At 39.0% G+C, this 17898-nt stretch overlaps 1 protein-coding gene across 1 annotated transcript in view; it reads left to right on the forward strand.

Moving 5' to 3' along the window:
• The window catches only part of SPTBN5 (spectrin beta, non-erythrocytic 5), a 94552-nt gene that overhangs the window by 42258 nt on the left and 34396 nt on the right, over positions 1-17898 (forward strand). The window contains 5 exon segments of the mRNA XM_050336997.1: positions 1075-1278; positions 2483-2632; positions 13283-13387; positions 14335-14520; positions 17500-17655. Of these exon segments, the coding sequence (XP_050192954.1) occupies positions 1075-1278; positions 2483-2632; positions 13283-13387; positions 14335-14520; positions 17500-17655 (801 nt within the window).

A 17898-nucleotide genomic window follows, 5' to 3' on the forward strand; every position in this document is an offset into this window, starting at 1 on the left:
GAAAATTTTTAGTTCTCTGCAGTAAAAGAGGTTTTTTTCAGCACTTACTATACATAGAAGTCTTTTAAAATACACTTTAAAAACCTGACAGACCATTTACTACCTCAAAATTAAATCAACTAGTTCAAACACAATTAAACTATAGCAAAGCTTAATTAGTTGTTGCATGTAATTCCCAGTAGAGTCCTTTGCAATCCTATTTTTAACAACTGACACAAAAGAGCAAAACTCCTATTGCAGATTCAAATAAGATGCCTAAAGTAAATGACTGTTAAAGGTGTAGAATCAAATGCGAAAAAGGACATATAGAAAAATGTCAAATTATTTTTACTTGTACAAGTTCCTTCAGTCACAGTTAGAAAATAATTCTCAGAGATTTGGTTTAGAATTTTCTTGCTCATAATTGCTTCAGCTGAATGCTTCAGGCATTTTAAGATATTGTAAACATATTTATTGGTTAATCAGATTTTGAAAGTAAACTAACATCACATCCTTATTCCTTCCAGAACTCTGTTTCTGTGTCAGTCTCAGTTCTATAGTTCTAGAAACCAAGAGCTGAATCTGATTTGGTTATGCAATTTCTTTCTGAGCTGTGATTTACCCTTTTCCCACATTGTTAAAATGCATTTGTTTTTTATCAGAAAATTCTGACTCTCAATTTAGAATATGTACACAACCCAATTTTCAAATAGACTTGCATTAGCCAAAGCTGTCACAGAAAAGGATGATACTGGTATACCATTTGTGAAGGAATAACATCAGAAAACACTTAAAGAAAGATGGACTAAAGGGCAATAAATTATGTCATGCTGTCATTGACATGATATGACACAGTTTGATTATAATTATGATATTACAAACTATATATGATTTAACAGTTTGTAGAAATTCCTGCAGTCATTATCCATGCTTGAAAAATTCACAGAAGTACTGTAAGCACTAATGAAATATTTTCTTTCTTATCTGTGATTTTATTACCTGTTACTCATTCAAGTTGAACAGGCCTATGATTTTCCCTCCTGATAACCTAAGCTTGAGTTCTAACCTCAACTTTCACATTTTCTTGCGTTCCAGGTGTGGGACTATTTCTTATGGACAGCAGAAATAATAAGGGAAATGAGAGCCAAGGAGACCATTCGGGACATATCTACTAGCAGCCTGAGACTTACCCAGCATCAACAGCTACTGGCAGAGATTGAAGCACGAGAAGAGAAGTACAGTCATGCTGTACAGCTGGGTCAGTCACTCCTGCAAGATGAGGAAACGGGATCAAAAGAGGTAATTGAAACTCCTCTGAGTTCAATCATACATATTCAGCTACTTGACACCAGTGTAACTATCATTCTCTGTTGTATCACACTATCAGCATACAAGTACACATGTGCATCACTTATCTATACACATAACCTACGTTTGCCTCAGTGTGTTACCTAGCTTGGGCCCAAAAACTTCGCTTTCATTTCCTACTTCAGCAATAGGTGTGTGCTGGCATGTCCTGAAGGACCCCTGCAGCCAAGCTGGGCTCATTCAAGAAGTTCACCGTGTTCTGAACAATGGATTTAATTCTACTGACTTCCCAAAATGGATTTTCACAAAAATATTATGCCTCATATCATGGTGATATATCCACACCAGTACAGTCTGGACAAAAACCTGTGAACTGAAGAAAGAAAGCACTCAAACATATAAGAGAGTTTAAAGGTTTCTGTAGTAATGAATTATACTGAAAGAAAGATGGAACCAAAATGCCAGTTTACTCGAGACAAATAACTTCCAAGATTCTCACAATATTATTTCTTTTCCAGTACCTTCTGGTTTACTTGTCCCCTCACAATTAATTAACATATCTCTTAAATATATACAGAAAACTGCAGAGTTCATGCAAATTACTCTCCCGTCTCACCAAGCTACTTCCTGAAAGTTTGTCAAATATTGCAATGTATTATTATAGTAACTAGAAATATTGCTGAATATAAAACCTTTACCTGTAGAAAAATGGAGGAAAAAATCATTTACAGAAGGCCTGTGGATATACAAAGTTTGGAAGCTGAAATTATATTGTCTAACACCGACGCATGTATTCACTGATTAGGAGAATGTGCTATGCTGGTAGTTTGGTTTAGTATCTATCCTATAAAAATTTGGGGTGATATAATGGCACTGTTAATGACTAAAGACAATGGAGAATTAGGATCTGATTTTAGAAGGCACACTTGGAAAACAGTAACTTTTCTTTACTCTTAGCTTGGACTGCTGTATATGCTGTAAGAAGCACTTTTCCATTGCTGAAATGGGGCACCTCTAGTCATCTCTATGCTCAAGTAGAATTGCTAGAACTTGTTTTATTTTTTTCCTGTTTAATAATTTTGTTGCAAATTAAGGGGATTATCTACCACTCCACTTAATCCTTTCTCATCTCACCTTACCCTGATCCATGGGATTTCAAGACCAACATGACTTTTTAATTGGAAATTATGTTCAGATTCAGCAGAAACTACAGGCTTTGTCGGAAGAGAAGAAAAATGTATATAATGCATGGAAACAGAAGAAAGAGTGGCTGGAGAAAATACACCAAGAACAAATGTTCTACAAGGATTGGGATCACCTGGACATGCTCCTGAATTCACAGGAGGTAAGTGAATTATAAACTTGAAATAAGCAGATAAACTTCAATCATTCAAATTCTTTCAAACTAAAAGGGGCACTACTGTTCACCTGCAGCTTAAAATCCTTGCATTCGTGTATACACAAGACAGCCTTTTTTATTGTTATAATTTGCATTGTGGTATCGCTTGGAGAGTGTAACAATGTACCAGACCACCACCCTTCTTATGGGGCTTAGGTGTGGAACCAGAAATGAACAGATGATCCTTGCCTGAAAGATAATTCATTGCAAATAAACATGACAGCTAACATATGAGAGTCACAATGGAAGAGGGAGACAAGCGTCCAATATTAGTCCTCTTTATAAACAGATCTCAGCATACCAAGTGCTTAACCATTGGCAAATTGTTCTGTAGGCTTCAAAGACAAGGGAAATTGCAGAGTGGGTTTGAAGGGAATTTGCTTTACAGGTGTTGCTGGAAACCTCACCTCAGGCTGAGGGTTAGCGCTGGGAAAATGCAACTAGTGGAAGATGGACGTCGGCAGTGTGAGTTAATACAGGAAAGTGAACTGACTTCTCAGTTCTGCAAGATTATTGGTAGCAGCACGTAGAATAACTACAAAAGAATTTGTAAGGAGTATTAGTTTCTGTTTGATGCAGTAGAGAAATATGAGCTAGTGAAAAAGGCCCTCTCATGAAAAGAGAGGGCAGATATAATTAATGCAAAGAGACAGAAGGATGTTCTTATTATCATTTTGCAGCTCTTGAAATGGATCTTTTTCACCGTTACTGAATTATCTTCTGTCTTTCTTGCACTTTATTTGATTCATGTAACTGTTTAAAAAGGTTCCAGCTCAAGGTCTAACATTTGCTATTAGAAAACAGTGCAGTCACTCTGCAAATTCATGAACTGATAGATTGCTATAGCCATGCTGAGACTTGGCATGCAAACCACATCAATGGGTTGAAGGTTGCCAAACTGAAGAATTGATGCAGCCCTGAAGGAGGTTGCACCTCCAAGTCATTTCTCATCAAGGAAAAATAATACTTAATTCTCCAAGACCACTGACAGAAAAATGTGATGGTTTTTAGTTTGTGCTGAGCTCTGTTTTTCACCAGCACTTTGCCACTGGCACTAGATCTTTTTGAAAACTGATCCTTTGCTGTGCCATGCAGTGATACTTAACCCTTTGTGGCACGTGGGCCTGGAGCTTTCTGCTGTCATTCCTTGAAGGAAATGCATATCTTCATAACTCCCTACAATTGGCAGTCTTGGCAAGTGTGATTTGCGTTCTTGAGTTTGTGACAAAATATGAAAGGGAGCGATTCACCCAGATTCCACTTTCTGGAGTTAAATATTACGTAGTTCTGCCCACTATTTGTTGCTTCATTAGCAAATGGCATGATTTGTGGTACACCTATCTCAATTCCCTATGAACAACATTGTTAAGCTTCTGCATAGGAGTTCATCAGGGAAAATGTAAACTCTACAAAAGTTTGGCCACTGTACTTTTCTCTCCTTTTATGAAATAGGCATCAGCCAACACACAGAGACAGAGGCATTGTCACTGTGGCATCTGCTTTGCTCTGTATACTTCAGAGGTAAATGTGTAGGAGGCTACTGTGGATTAGTGTTTCTTCTTATCCGTGACTTGAAAGCCTCTTACATGAAAGGGTAATGCACCTGGCATTTCTGGTATGGCCCCAGCTCATTCTCTACAGGTAAATGGAACTTGATGTCACTTCTTTGTTCAGATGAAACCTGGTAATGTTGGGGATCACCTCAATGCTGAGAGCGGAATTGCTCCACAGTGAGTATAAATACAAAGTGATGCAGGTTTAAGCTATTAAGCTGCTAAGAAGACAGAAATTGTATGTGTTTACTTACAAAATAAGTTGTACCTTTGAAGAATTTATGGGGTGAAATCAATAAAGAAAACGAGTCATTGCAGGAAGAGGTTCATTTTTTGCTGTTCATGGAAAAACAAGAAGGCATTTACCTTCTACTGGATTCTAGTTCTTCCTGAATATGCAGTGCATCAGCTTGGCCCTGAATAGAAATGGCAACACTCTTCTGATTCCTCTACAGTTGGAAATCCTGCACTCCCATTGCTTTTGTTCTCTCATGTTTCCTCAATTGTGATCATTCTTCAAACACGTTATTCCTGTGCTGCAGAATTCCCACCTAAATTAGGGAGAAATTTAAAGAACCACAAAGCTGTCTTTTGCAGCTGCCACCATCTGCCATATGGATCAGTATATACAATTTAACAGTGAAGTGGGGTTCTTTAGGCACAACTTATATTTCACTTCTCTGCATTTGAAGAACAATTGGAAGAGAAATCTGTTCCTTTTGGAATGAGCTCTGTTACTACTATGTGGAATTAAAATAAGGCTGCATAGCGATGTAGACTCTGCTCCCTAGGGAGACAGGCAGGATGGTAGAACTACTGCTGAGAACTGCTCTTCCATTCACTGTATGTGCCAGTGTGATAGGTTTGACTTTAAGCCAGCATTTTATCTTATATCCAAGTTACTTAAACCTTCAAAGGATTTCGACAGAATATATTCTAGCATTGTCCTATGCTAAAGAAAATAGAGCACATATCTAGAAAACTAGGCAAACATCTTTCTAATTTTTTTTTATAATGAATTCAGTCATGCCATCACATAGAACTTCTGTATGAAAGTCTTGTAAGAACCTTTGAACTGATATCTTGTCATTCAGAGTCCAGACAAGCAATGGCTGAAAAAGAGAAAGAAGGAAAAAAATCATTTTTGCTTTGAGTAAAAACAGTGTCCAGTACACTCTGCTCTGTTCTGATCTTTTCACAGCAGCTGATCCATGTCTCAGGTTAGCTGCTTTCCTTTTTTTTTTTTCACAGATGAAATAACAGAGAGTTTCCAGGCTGTCTCTGGCAGGCACTTTTGGCTCCCTCCTACTCTGTCTGCAGTCTCAGTCAGAACACTCAGGGAGCAGAGCCGTATGCTCCATAATTTATCTTTCTGCCCATCCCACGCTCATATCGCTTTGCAGACATGACAAGAAGTGGTAGCAGTATTAGAAAGCTGAGATTTTTTATTTTGAATGTGGATTTTTTTTAGTCCATTTTTTTTCCTGGGGAATGTTTATTCATCTCTCATTCCTTTGCTTCAGTGGAAGAATGGAAATTTCCAGTGCCAAAGGAAAAAGGATTAGGAGTTGGTTTTAAACACAAGGGGAAAGGCAAGCTTCTGTGGCTTTGGTTTTTGCATCATTTAGAACTAAACTTCAGAATGTCATACAGGGACCATCGCTGCAAACCTTCGTCTGCAACCTATGTCTCCACTGCAAAAGTGATTCTGTCTTCCAGTAAAATGATTCCACCTCCTCCTTTTGAATCTGCTATGCGGGACAGACCCTTGCAAAAGATGCCAGCATCAGCGTGGCATCCTCCCACTGGTCAATCAGTTGCAGAGCTTGCTCCAGGAACTGCCAACTCACCACCAAGCAGTGTGTCTTCCGGAGCTTACTGTTCAAGGCTAGATGTCATCCTGGCACACGCAGATCAGACGAAAGGTTTTGGGAGCACTAGTCACTGTGTCAGTCCTTCTGATGAGACATCCACATGTTCCAGTGCTTGCAAGGATCCTTGGGGCCATGGATATGAGGGGTCTGGCATTCAGTCAACATCTTCATCTTACAAGCAATATTCAGAAAGACAAAAAAGTGTTCATCATACTTCTCATGAAAAAAGTGATCCCTTGAAGCTTGCTCTATCTTTGCCCTCTGAAGTCCTTCCCTGCAAAGCTCCACCAAGCTGGACATCACGCCTAGATGTTGATCTGTCTGCTATTCCAGCTGTTTCTACATTTCACTGCAAAAATCTTCATGCATCCCTGGAGCCTTGTGATTCTCTCCCATCCCAACAGGGCTGTAGGCAGTGCAACGTCCAAATGTCAGACCTTCATACTTCAATGAAGCTTTACATTTCAACGTGCAGCTTGATGATAAAGCCTTTTCGAGCAGATTGCTATGGAAGCAGTCACGCTCATTCGGGTCTGCTCATGCCACAAATAGAGAAGATGCCTGAAACTCGAGCTGATTTTCAAACAGGACACCAGAAACCAAAACAAGGCTTCCTTGCAGGTGGGTCTCCAGCTCTTCAAATCACAAGATTTCATGTGACTTCCTCAAAGTATCCTGGCCTTTCCCAACAGTCTGTCTCCAGAGATGTATGGCTGCCCCCAGCTGTATTGACTGGAAGAGAAAATTCAGCTAATGGTAATGAAGTCATAAGCAAGGATTTAAATCCAGAGCTGATTGTCTTTCAGAATCATCCTTCTAGGCCAGAGTTTAGGAAGACCCCATGTGATGGCCTAACACCTGCTCACCACAAGGTTTCCAAAATCACCCTGATACTTGCCACCCCTTGGACTGCTATGCCTATCCAGGTGGTAAGAGAATTTAGAAGAAGTTCAAGTCCAACAACCTTTATCAAAACACATGATACAGATATAGCTGGTCGACCCTTTCACCCTGTGGAGATTGGGGCTGGCCTCTCTCTAACAGTGAATCCAGTTTGCTGCTCAGGATTGCTTTCTAGTCATTGGGCAAGATCTGGTTTGAGACCTTCCCAGGAAACATGCACTGTAAAAAGTGTGTGTCCTGACAACCTTTTGACAAACATACCAGCTCCCACCATGTCTTTAACTCACAGAGACACAGAGGGTGGAGGGTGTCCATCTATTGCTGTCAACATTGCATCCGTTGGCTCTGGAAGGCGAGTGGTGAAGATTTCTATTCCATTCTAGGAATATTTGCAAACAGAAGATCTAAATTGCATTTAATCAAACCATATGGATTTCTATTTGTATGCTTCCTGCCATGTTCCAGCTCCCTAGAGATGACTTATGGAACAATGAGAAAGCTACTTGTGTTCTCCTGTCACCAAGGCTGCAGACACAGCTTGATCCATCCTAAATGAAGATAAGAACTCTGATCTGATTGAGCACTTAACAAGTGTTTCATTTTAACCATTAGAGTGCTATTGTTAACATGACATACAACTGTTTACAGATTTTGCATGATTGGGCCATAGTGCTCAGCACTTTGAAGGTTCACGACTTCAGAGCCAAGACCTGGTTTTCTTCTCTGCTAGTCAGTCTGGGACCTGGAACAAATGCTCAGTGTAGTTTCTCTTAGTCCTTTTCTGTTTCACTGTTTTCATTTTCTTACTTGTCAAGTTATGCTGTATTTCTAAATCACTAATTCTTGATTTTGTAAGTTTTAAAAGTAATACTTGTTTTCAAACCCCAAAATATTTAAGTGTATAGGAAGAAATCACTTGCTTTCCCTTCTTATAAAAGGAGAGGTACTGCCCTTTCCTGAGGGAAATGAAGGGAATTCGGTGTCCATAGCATGTCAAATTTAAATCCCAGCAAAGTTTCTAGCAGTGAAACTATGGAGAGTTTAAAAGGAATTTAGTCTGCCTTCAAACAGATGTTTCATAAGTAAATATTTTAATGATGATGTTGTATGGGTGTAAGATTCTGGTCCAACACCTACTACTTACAGGATAGGGATAGAGCTTGCAAATTTTGAAGACAGAGATGGGTGTAAGGAAGGAATTATAGCAGTTATGGGGAAAAAACCCACTGTCTAATCTCTAGGTTTTTCCCATATACATTTCCAATGTGAGATAATTATATTTGTATCCCAGCAAGACACCATGCAGTAGGAGGAGGGAAGGAAATTTTAAATACATTTAACATTAGAATTTTTCATAAAGATTGTGAGGAGAGATACCAATAATATAGTGGTATCAGTATGATAGAAGAAGTGTGTGTTTTCTCTTTATAAACAACTTCAGTGCATTTTATTCTACCTATGGTTATAGTATGATACCTTATTATAACTTTTACTGAAATGAAGCATAGTACAAGATTTTTGTGTACCATATATAGTCATAGTATCAAACACATTTATTTACTTTGCTGAAACAAATTTCAATTTTTTTCTTTTTTATATACTTTTATCAGAATTAAGTCAAATCAAACTTTGTTGTTATCTGTCTGGGCAGATAGTTTGGACTTTAAAAGTGAAGGCTTTTAAAGCTGGTAGTAATTCAGGCTTTTAGTGCATGTTAAGAGCAGAAGGATTTTCTGTGGACTTCCAGCAATCTTAACAGCAAACCAAGGGTAAGCAGTGAGGGGCAAAATATGTGGAGCTCGTTATACTCTGAAGAGCAGGAGAAGGGATTGAATCTGCAGAAATACTTAAAATAAATTTTATTCTAGAGAAATAAAAACTGGTCTTCTTTTGGGGCTATGTCAGCTTCCAGTATGTATAAACGTGAAGTTCCTGTATCCAGAGAGCATAGTTGTGCTAATGTTTGAAATGTTTTTTCAGTATTTCTTCAAAAGCTAGAGCTGGCATAAGCTGTCACATAAGTGTGTATATAGTACTGATTTATTGAAAATGATTTTTTTTTTAGACCAGACTTCACTTTTAGTTCTGCATTAACTTGTATGCAAGAGTTCATATATGACTGTGTATTGAAAACCATGCAATAAGCTCAGAAACAGAGAAAAAAATCCAGTGAAGTAGGGATAAACCCTCCATTTCTGTGCTTTACATTGTTAATAAATTGACTATTTGTTTCATTCTTCATTTAAAATCTCAAAAACCATTTTGTGATTTTAAGCATCTTTGCAAGTCTTCACTTAAAAACTAGTCTATTTTATAGTAAGTAGCCAAGTCTTCGATGCTTTTTGTGACTGAGCAAAATTCCTTCTGATGGGCCATGATTCATAGTAACAACAACCTTGAAAAAAAGTTTCTATATGCTGTTTGCTCTGGGAGACCCTGGTAGGTTACCTGAAGAGAGCTACGCAGTGGTTTATATTTGAAATCACTGTGTCTCATTCAAAGCAGGTGTTTGGGGACCTTTCTAAAAACCTGCCAAAAAGTGATGTAGCTGGCCACAGGCCAGCACTGTGTCACGGGAGCCAATTTTCATTCTGCTTTCAGACTGGTGTCATGAATACATGAAAAAAATGTTGTGGTTCTGATTCAAGTAATGGCTGTCATAAGATTTCTGTTTAAAAGGTGAATGGAATGGAAAATTTTTACCTTAGCAGCTCTCCAAGCAGCACTGTTACTGCTACAGGGGCTGCTTTCTTCTAAGAGTGGTTCTCTTGTAATGTACATTGCCTCTTCTGTAATGTATGCAACCACTTTCCATTTGCAGCAATTTTCTTTTTGTGCACCAGTTTTCTTTCTCAGTGTCAAAGCCTTGGTTTTGGCATTTGCACAGGCTTCTGCTTGGAGGTCTTGGTCCAAAGCTGTCAGTGATCAGGAGGACTTTTTCCCACTGCTGTAACATCTGAAGGAATTGAGCTTTGAATGCTCAGTGTCATTTGTGTTTAGTGGGAGCAAGGCACTGAGTACTCCAGTGGCAGCTGCCTATGACTCACCACCCCACACCCCGGCTCTCAAATGTCTCCGTTCTCTTCTTCAAGGAATCTAACCACCTTTACCAGTAGATACTCCTTGTGTTTTTCTTCCATCACAGGTCTATAAGCAGGAAAACTAATAGTTTACCATTTCTTCAGGTATCAGTTTCACTGCCAAGAGTTACTAGATAAAAGTCCTGGAGGTAAATCTTTTTTGACCAAAAATCGTAGATAATCCAAAAAATATATAAAGAAGCTACAGTAATTTTAAAGCAGTGTTTAAAACATCAAAACAGAGATACAGAATGTGGCAGTATGCTTGTGTACCCCAAACAGCAGTGAGTTAGATTCAGCTGATAACTTTTTATTTCCATGTTAGTAACAGCAGTGTAAATATAGATGGTAATAATAAGGTGGCTTAATAAGACATTATGGTAGACAGACCTGGAGCCCACACATGTGGTAATCTTTCTTCAAAAGAGCAAACAAAATCCAATAACATTCTCAAAAAACCACAAACAAACAAACAAAAACAACAACCAAAACCAACAACCAACCAAACAAAAAACCTACATATACAGTTTCGTACACTTGATGAGTACGATAGATCAAAGAATTAAAGTTTGAATTACAGAGTATCTGCCTTCTGATGGGTGTTGTTTTTAACAGACAGAGGCATAGCAGAGGCACTGATACATTTCTTTAGGCATTCTGGTGATTAATGGGACAGAGGTATTATAAGCTTAGGCCTGTTGCCTTCACTGTCTTCTTGACAGTGATTACTGTGATGGGATTTATTTATCTTTTTTTGATGCTTGGTATGGATTAGTATAGAGCAGTTTGTACGTCTGGCCTGGGCACGATATTCTTCTGTGCATTTTTCTCTATATGCAAAATATTCTCTCCTGAAAAATGGACCAGAACATCAGATCAAGTCTGGCTGTCAGTCCTCTTATCCACAGCTGCCAAGGAGGGCTGAGTGTGGCAGCAGTAAAAAAGTCCATCAATCAGCTGAAGATCAAAGCATCAAGGCGAGGTAGTGACTGCAATGTGGGGTCCGTCCAGGAGGACCAGGGCAGGGCTCAGACTTCCCCTCAGTGAAGCTCAGGCAGGGCTGGTGGCCAGGGCTGAGCCTCAGAGGGACCCCCAGATGGCAGCAGGGCGTCCGTCCAAGACAGTCAGAACTGCCACAGCCTGTTAGTGCATTCAGCCCTGACAAGTATCTGTGGATTGCCCTGCACATGTGTTCATGCTTGGGAAACCTCTCCTTCAGAAGATGCCCTGTGGGGTTGAACAGTCATCCATACTTCTGTGCAGAAAATGAACATCATGACTGGTTTTCTAAAGTAGCTGCCAAAGAATATCTTTCACTTCTCATAAAAAACACCCTGTAAGGCTGCTACAGAACTGTAATGTTTAGCAAAGCAAGAAAGATCTCTCCAGATGTAATTTTTTCTGCACATGTATATGGTTTTAAGGCACAGATTTACCAATGTCATTTACCAGGCCTTTTCTGAAACAATTAGCAACTGTGCTATTTTACTGATTCTATTCTGTTTCTTTCCTGCCTCTTAATTCTTTCACTGTATCACTGATCTCAAATTCTTCTTCCACCTTCATTAATTGCACTTTACCCAGGTAGCGTTACTGGTTGGAAATTCTCATCCTTGTCCAAATATTTATGATTCCATGAGCTCACAAAATGGATTACACATTACACACTGCTGATAAATGTAATCTCTCACAGCAGTCTGATTTCCCCAGGTCTGCCCAGTCATAGTCACTCCAGGATAAACTTTATCCATGGGTAATTTTTGCTCGTGTCCCATCAGAGCCTCTAATTGAGGTTTTTGCCTTGCTGTTATCTCATCACTAAATAAGAAAAAAACAGTGGGCAATCAAATCCACTGGAAAAGAACACATTCCTATTGATCTGCAGAAAAGCATTGTTTTTTCTTGATAACAGATAACTGCATTGGTTTTTCTTCTGCATTTGGCAAAACCGAATATAACAGAATGCATGGCAGAAGTAATTGAGCAGTCTTCTTAACACCAGAACAGAGTCAGGAAACATTGCAGTGCCTTAGAGATTAGTTGGATTACCTGGAAAAGGTTCTCACAGTGTTAAAAGCAAATAGTGGAGAGGTAAATTTCCTTAAAACTGCACTTATTATTTTAGACTGAAGTCTTTCTACCTCAGAGACTAGCAGAAAAGACAGTAAATAAAATTAATGCAGACAAGTTGGAAAGATGGCCTGGAAATATAACAGATGTAATGCACTTGGTACAGGTACAAGCTATGACATTTTTCAGGAATAATCAGCTGCTTAAATACAGGATGGGGACAAACTGATCTGACAGCAGCTCTTCTGAAAAGCTTCTGGAAGCTTATAGTAGATTGCAAGGTGAACTTGAGTTCATGGTATTGTATAAAACATAAGCACCATATACAGACACATGCTGAAGATTGCACCTTGAAAGGCACGTATAAGAACTCTATCATCTTCACAGCCTTCACTCTGGCAGTCTTATTGCTTATTGACAGTTATTGCATCAAGTTTCAAAGTAAGAAGAAATGGAGAAAATCTGGAGAGAAATAAGAATAAACAGAATCAAGAAGACACAGCTGTTGTGAAGTAGTTGATCAGATCAGTGTAGTTTTAACCTAGGGAAGACAGAAATCCCAATATACAAAAAGTTTACAAACATGTACAAGGCTGAAGCAGAAGGAATAATCATCCTTCATGAGATGAAGAAGGCAGTATATACTGAAGTGTAATGCTAGCCATGCATTTTGAGGCTAAATATTTGGAAAATCCTGCTAATTTAAGGTCATGAAGTTAAGGTAATGAAGCTCTGGAATAAATTGTCCAGGGAGGCTGCAAAGTCTCTGTTATGGGAACTCTTCTAAGAAGGAATCATCTGGACACCTGTCAGACACAAGAGTGATCTTACTTGGGATTACAAGGATGGCTTAGGCCTCTGGAATTTACTGCCTTGCAGCTTAGTGATTATAATAAGCAGTGACAGGTCACTTTCTTCAGCTATACCTATTAATGCTGCTCTTTCTTGCCCAAGACCATGGAGTTCTACTAATTAATTTCCAATTTCAGTTGCCTTCTGTTCTGTTTTTTCCCTCTCAAATGTACTCTCAACAGCAGAGTTAATACTTCTCACATTTATGAATAAAGTTTATGTGATAATTAATCCACTGAGAGAAATAATAAACTTTTTTTATAGATTTATTTGAAAAGCAGTGACCTCGGAAGCTCTGTAGATGAAGTAGAGCAACTGATAAGGAAACATGAGGCTTTTGAGAAGCTTCTGGCATCACAGGATGAGAAGGTACAAAAATATATATATATATATATATAATTTTTTTTAATATGCTAACACATTAAATTGCTGACAGGCATGATATGCCTGATATGCTTGAACCAAAGAGAAAATGAGGAAGCCTAGGGAAATAAGAGGCAGAGCATTGGAGAACAATGGAATGTTAAAACACTCCATGCCCAAGTCCTGCCTGTATTGTCTTGCAGCAGATAGGAAAACCACTCAGTATCTTGAATAGTGGGAGTTACAAGAAGAAATATTTAAAGCAGGCCATATTGTGTCATGGAAGTTTCTGGTTTTTTCATTTAAAAAATAGTGGCTTTTATAGCAAATAAAATACAGGAGGTCAGATTATTTAAACATGCATTTGGTATACAATGGCTGTACCAAACTGGCTCACCTCTCCACAACTTTGGAATAAATACTGATTTTCTCACCTTCATGTAAATGAATCTGCCTGATAGCCACTGCTCTAACTCACCCAGGCTAGGGCTAAACTTAAACCTGGGTATGCCTGGGTTCCCCAGAAGAAATTAATTCCCAGAACTCTTGCCAGCTCCCTGCCAGACAGATTGTTCATTTTGAGAGCTACCTTCCAACACCTGATTTCCACGAAGAAATAAAGCTTGAGCACTGGCATTTATTGCATTTATGGCATTTATGAGTCATGCTTGCTCCATGATTCCTTGTACCAGTTGATCAGTGGCATAGAGACTCCTGAAGCTACAGCTTCAATTCATTTAAGTAGGCAGGATCCACCACAGAGACCAATGATAATAATATCAGAGGTGTAACACAGTACAGAGTGAGGGGAAATGCTGATGAACTTCTCCCTGCTATTCTTGGTTTATTACAGAATGAAGGAAAATCTTTCAGCTATGGAAAGGAGCTTGGATTTTGTTTCTTTTACACCACTTGGAAGCATGAAAATAATTTCAGATTTGTTGTCTCCTCAGATGATGTCTCTTCAAGAACAGGCAGGCAGGCTGGAAAAGGCTGATGGACTGGAAGGGCGAAAGATTCAGCACAAACTGAGTGTCATTCATGAGAGGAAGCATCGGATCAAGGATCTATCCCAGAGCAGGAGAGAGAAGCTGCAGACTGCCCTTCTTCTGGCACTTTTCTACCAGAACTTGGAAGAGGTAAGAGGATTTTAGACTGGGATGGGGATGGAAAGCAGAGGAACTGCCTACTTCTACTGGATGAAGTGCTTGCTTTGACTGGTCTCTGCAGAATATGTTGGTCTCTGTTTGTGTCCTGTTCTGGCCTTAGTCCTGTAACTGAGTAGCTCTGCTCCTGCCAGTACTGTTGGAAAGGCACAATGTGTGTGACTGAAAATGTGCTAGCATATCCGGGGAACTAGCATAAACAAGAGCACATAGGCCCAGGCAGACATTCACAAATACTCTTGCTGGTTTGGTATCCACCCCTTCTGCTGCTGTATCCCATGGAATATCCTCCATGCTTTAAAGAAACTTCCTAGCCCATGAAAAAGACACATGTCCTGACACAGGTCAGGTTAAGATCATCACCAAAAGAGATTGAATGCCTGTCACACAGATGCTGCCAGTAACAAAATTTCTTGTTGTTGTTGTTTTGGTTTGGGGTTTGTTTGTTTGAGGTTTGGGGTGTTTTTTTAATTTTTGGGGGTTGTTTGTTTGGTTTTTTTTTCAGAAAAAGAATAATCTAAGGCTGCTAAAATTCCATTTACAGCACAATGTATTTGGAACAATTTTTTGCTTCAGCAGAAATTAGTGATCACTGTGATCATTGAAAGTCTCCTGATTACTCTCTAGAAGCAATTCCACAGAGACCTGCACACATTAGTAAAAAGATGACACAGTCTGTGATTACTGATGAGAGGACAGAGAACTCAACATTATATAGTCTGCTTAGAAGGCTAGCTGCTGCAGGACATAGGACTTTGAGTTTTTTCTGCATAAAAGTCACAATGACTAACTCAGGAGATTACAGTCAGCTCACAAAATAGAACATACCCTCCTACAGTAGAAACAGGATGCTTTTTGAGTCCCAAAGAAGTGAGACAGACTTATAGACTACCCTGTTGTCACAAAGCCTGTAGCCCAGTGCTAATGTGGAAGGCAAATGAGGTAGCTGCTACTTAGAAACATGTGTATTTAAATTATTGGAGAGGAAAGATCATAAAGTTGAATGTTTTGACTTCTAAAGCTGGCTATGAATTTTAATGCTGACTCTGAAACTTGCTCATCGTATCAGTGGCACTTCCTTCCCCTTTCACCCCACACAAGAGACTAAACAAGTATTTACTTCTATCTCAGATGAGTGAGAGAGAGAACTAGTTGTTGTCTCTAGATATCTGCAACAGGCACACTCTTTTATATGCTTTAAATATTTCTTTTATTAAAAAATCAGTGCAATTTAGAAAAAGTTTGTGTTCATGAGGTTACAGGAACTGATATTCTGAAAATGTAGCATTCTAAATTGATAGTGCCCACACTTTTTATGAGTCCCATAGGAGTAATACTGGTCTCATGTCTCTATGCTGAGCATAACACTTGTCTTACTGTTGTCTTCAATAAAATGAAAATACCTGTCCAGACAACCATTAAGTCTTTCCAGAGAAAGATCTTAGGACAATAAATCAACTTTGGTTCACATCTGAATGTGGGCATGGCGCCAGGAGAAGGATCTCTCACTCTCTAGAGCCGTCTTAAGTAAGCCTTAAAATAAACCAAGCCACTAAGAGTGCAGATGTTCAGTCTGCCCTTAAACCATTGCTTCTAATTAAAAAGTAGAAGAGAAATTGACCTGTAAGTGGCTATATACGGGGGATTCATTTGTTTCTCATTCTAACTGTATGCATGAGCCTCTTCTATTCAAATGAAGAGTCACTGCAGTGACATGTGTGGCTGCTAATGGGAGAAGGCCATTGAGGAGGGTGTCAGAAATGAAAAGAGCAGATGACAATGTGTTCTCCTGGGCAATCTTGACATAAGGTTCCTGTTTGAGTTTCTAACTGTGCTTTGGAGGGAAACAGTTTCTGGAGAGCATACTGCTAATGAAAGCTATTTCTGTTTTCATTTATAGAATTTCAGCAGCTGAAACAAAGCTTCAAATCATTAATTAACTGAGAAAATCCTCCAGTTGTCAAGCCTTGTGTACATGTAACACACAGTTCCACAAGGACAGCCAAAATTATTTGAAACTAATAAAGCTGCCTTCAATTCGCTGATCTTGTGTTGTCAAAACATTACATTACTTCAGTGCTCTGAGGACAACAGGATCAGTCATGCCAAGTTGCCAGTTCTCAGTGTTTTGATAGATAGAAATATTTCCTTCAGTGCTAAGGTCTAAAGTTCAGCAGATTGTAAAGAAAATTTTTGAAAACTCCCTATCCTGTTGTCCATTTTATTCTGCATTCATTTAAATCTCCTAAAAAATAATTCCCTAAGAGAAACACATAACCTTTGTATTGCTAGCTCTCACAGATCTCCTGCTTGTCTAATACTCCTGAGCAGAACATTTTGAAATTTATGAAGTAGAAAAGCAAATCGAGTTGTATTTCCCCTCAAATAACCTAATTAGTGCTTGGCCCCATCAATAAAGCTTTATTTACTTTGCATTTTTCATTTAGGTCTCACAACATCGTTGAGATCAGGAAATGTTAGTGCTGTTTTATAGGTGAGGCACAGAATTCTAAAGAATCTTAACCCAGCTTAAAGGAAGGTCAATGACAGAGATACAAGATGAAACTCAGAGCCCTAAATCCCAAGACTCAGTGGTCATAATCTCATTTTAAATGTCTAACATGTTAAGGCTTAATATCTGCTCAAGGATTCTCTGCATATAATCTAGAAGGTTGTATAATCTGTTTGTGGCTTGTGATAAAACCTGAGGTATTCAAGGAGTTTTTCATTACTCTTGTGGTCAGATAAAAATTAGCTTCATTCCTACCTGCTTTTATCTCCTATCAAGAAGAGTAGCTCAGAAACTGGAGAGCCACCCTGGCTGTCAAGCTCCCAGCCCAATCTGCCTAGCCCAGGCATAGACACTTGCATAGAGTAATGACATGTCCCGGGAGGAGGCCCCAGGATCTCATGTAGTTGTCATGCTAACTTGGATGTCTCACATTTCTGCAGGCAGAAGACTGGATCAGTGAACGCATGCAGAAGTTAGAGGATCCTTCCATACAAGACCCTAGCAATCTGCATGACAAAATGAAGCTGCTACAGAAACATCAGGTCTTTGAGGCAGAGATTCTTGCAAATGAAGAAATCATCACAGCTGTTAATGAGGTAAGTCTGTCACTCTGCTAGTGTTTTTATAGATTATTGCTGCTTATTCCAAAGAAGGACAGATAGATGAAATGCTTCTAGATCAATTATCCTATTTCTGTGACAAGAACCCAACAGCTACGCCATGGAAATATAACGCTGTTAATTTACAACAGGGAGATATTTAATTGCTCTATCCAGGCAGCTTCCATCTTTCCTTATAGTCTGAATAGATTTTCTTATAGATCTGAAAATATGACTGAC

This window comes from Myiozetetes cayanensis, unplaced genomic scaffold (genome assembly GCF_022539395.1).
Source record: "Myiozetetes cayanensis isolate MyiCay16 unplaced genomic scaffold, myiCay2020 scf6-25, whole genome shotgun sequence".
Classification (NCBI taxonomy): domain Eukaryota; kingdom Metazoa; phylum Chordata; class Aves; order Passeriformes; family Tyrannidae; genus Myiozetetes; species Myiozetetes cayanensis.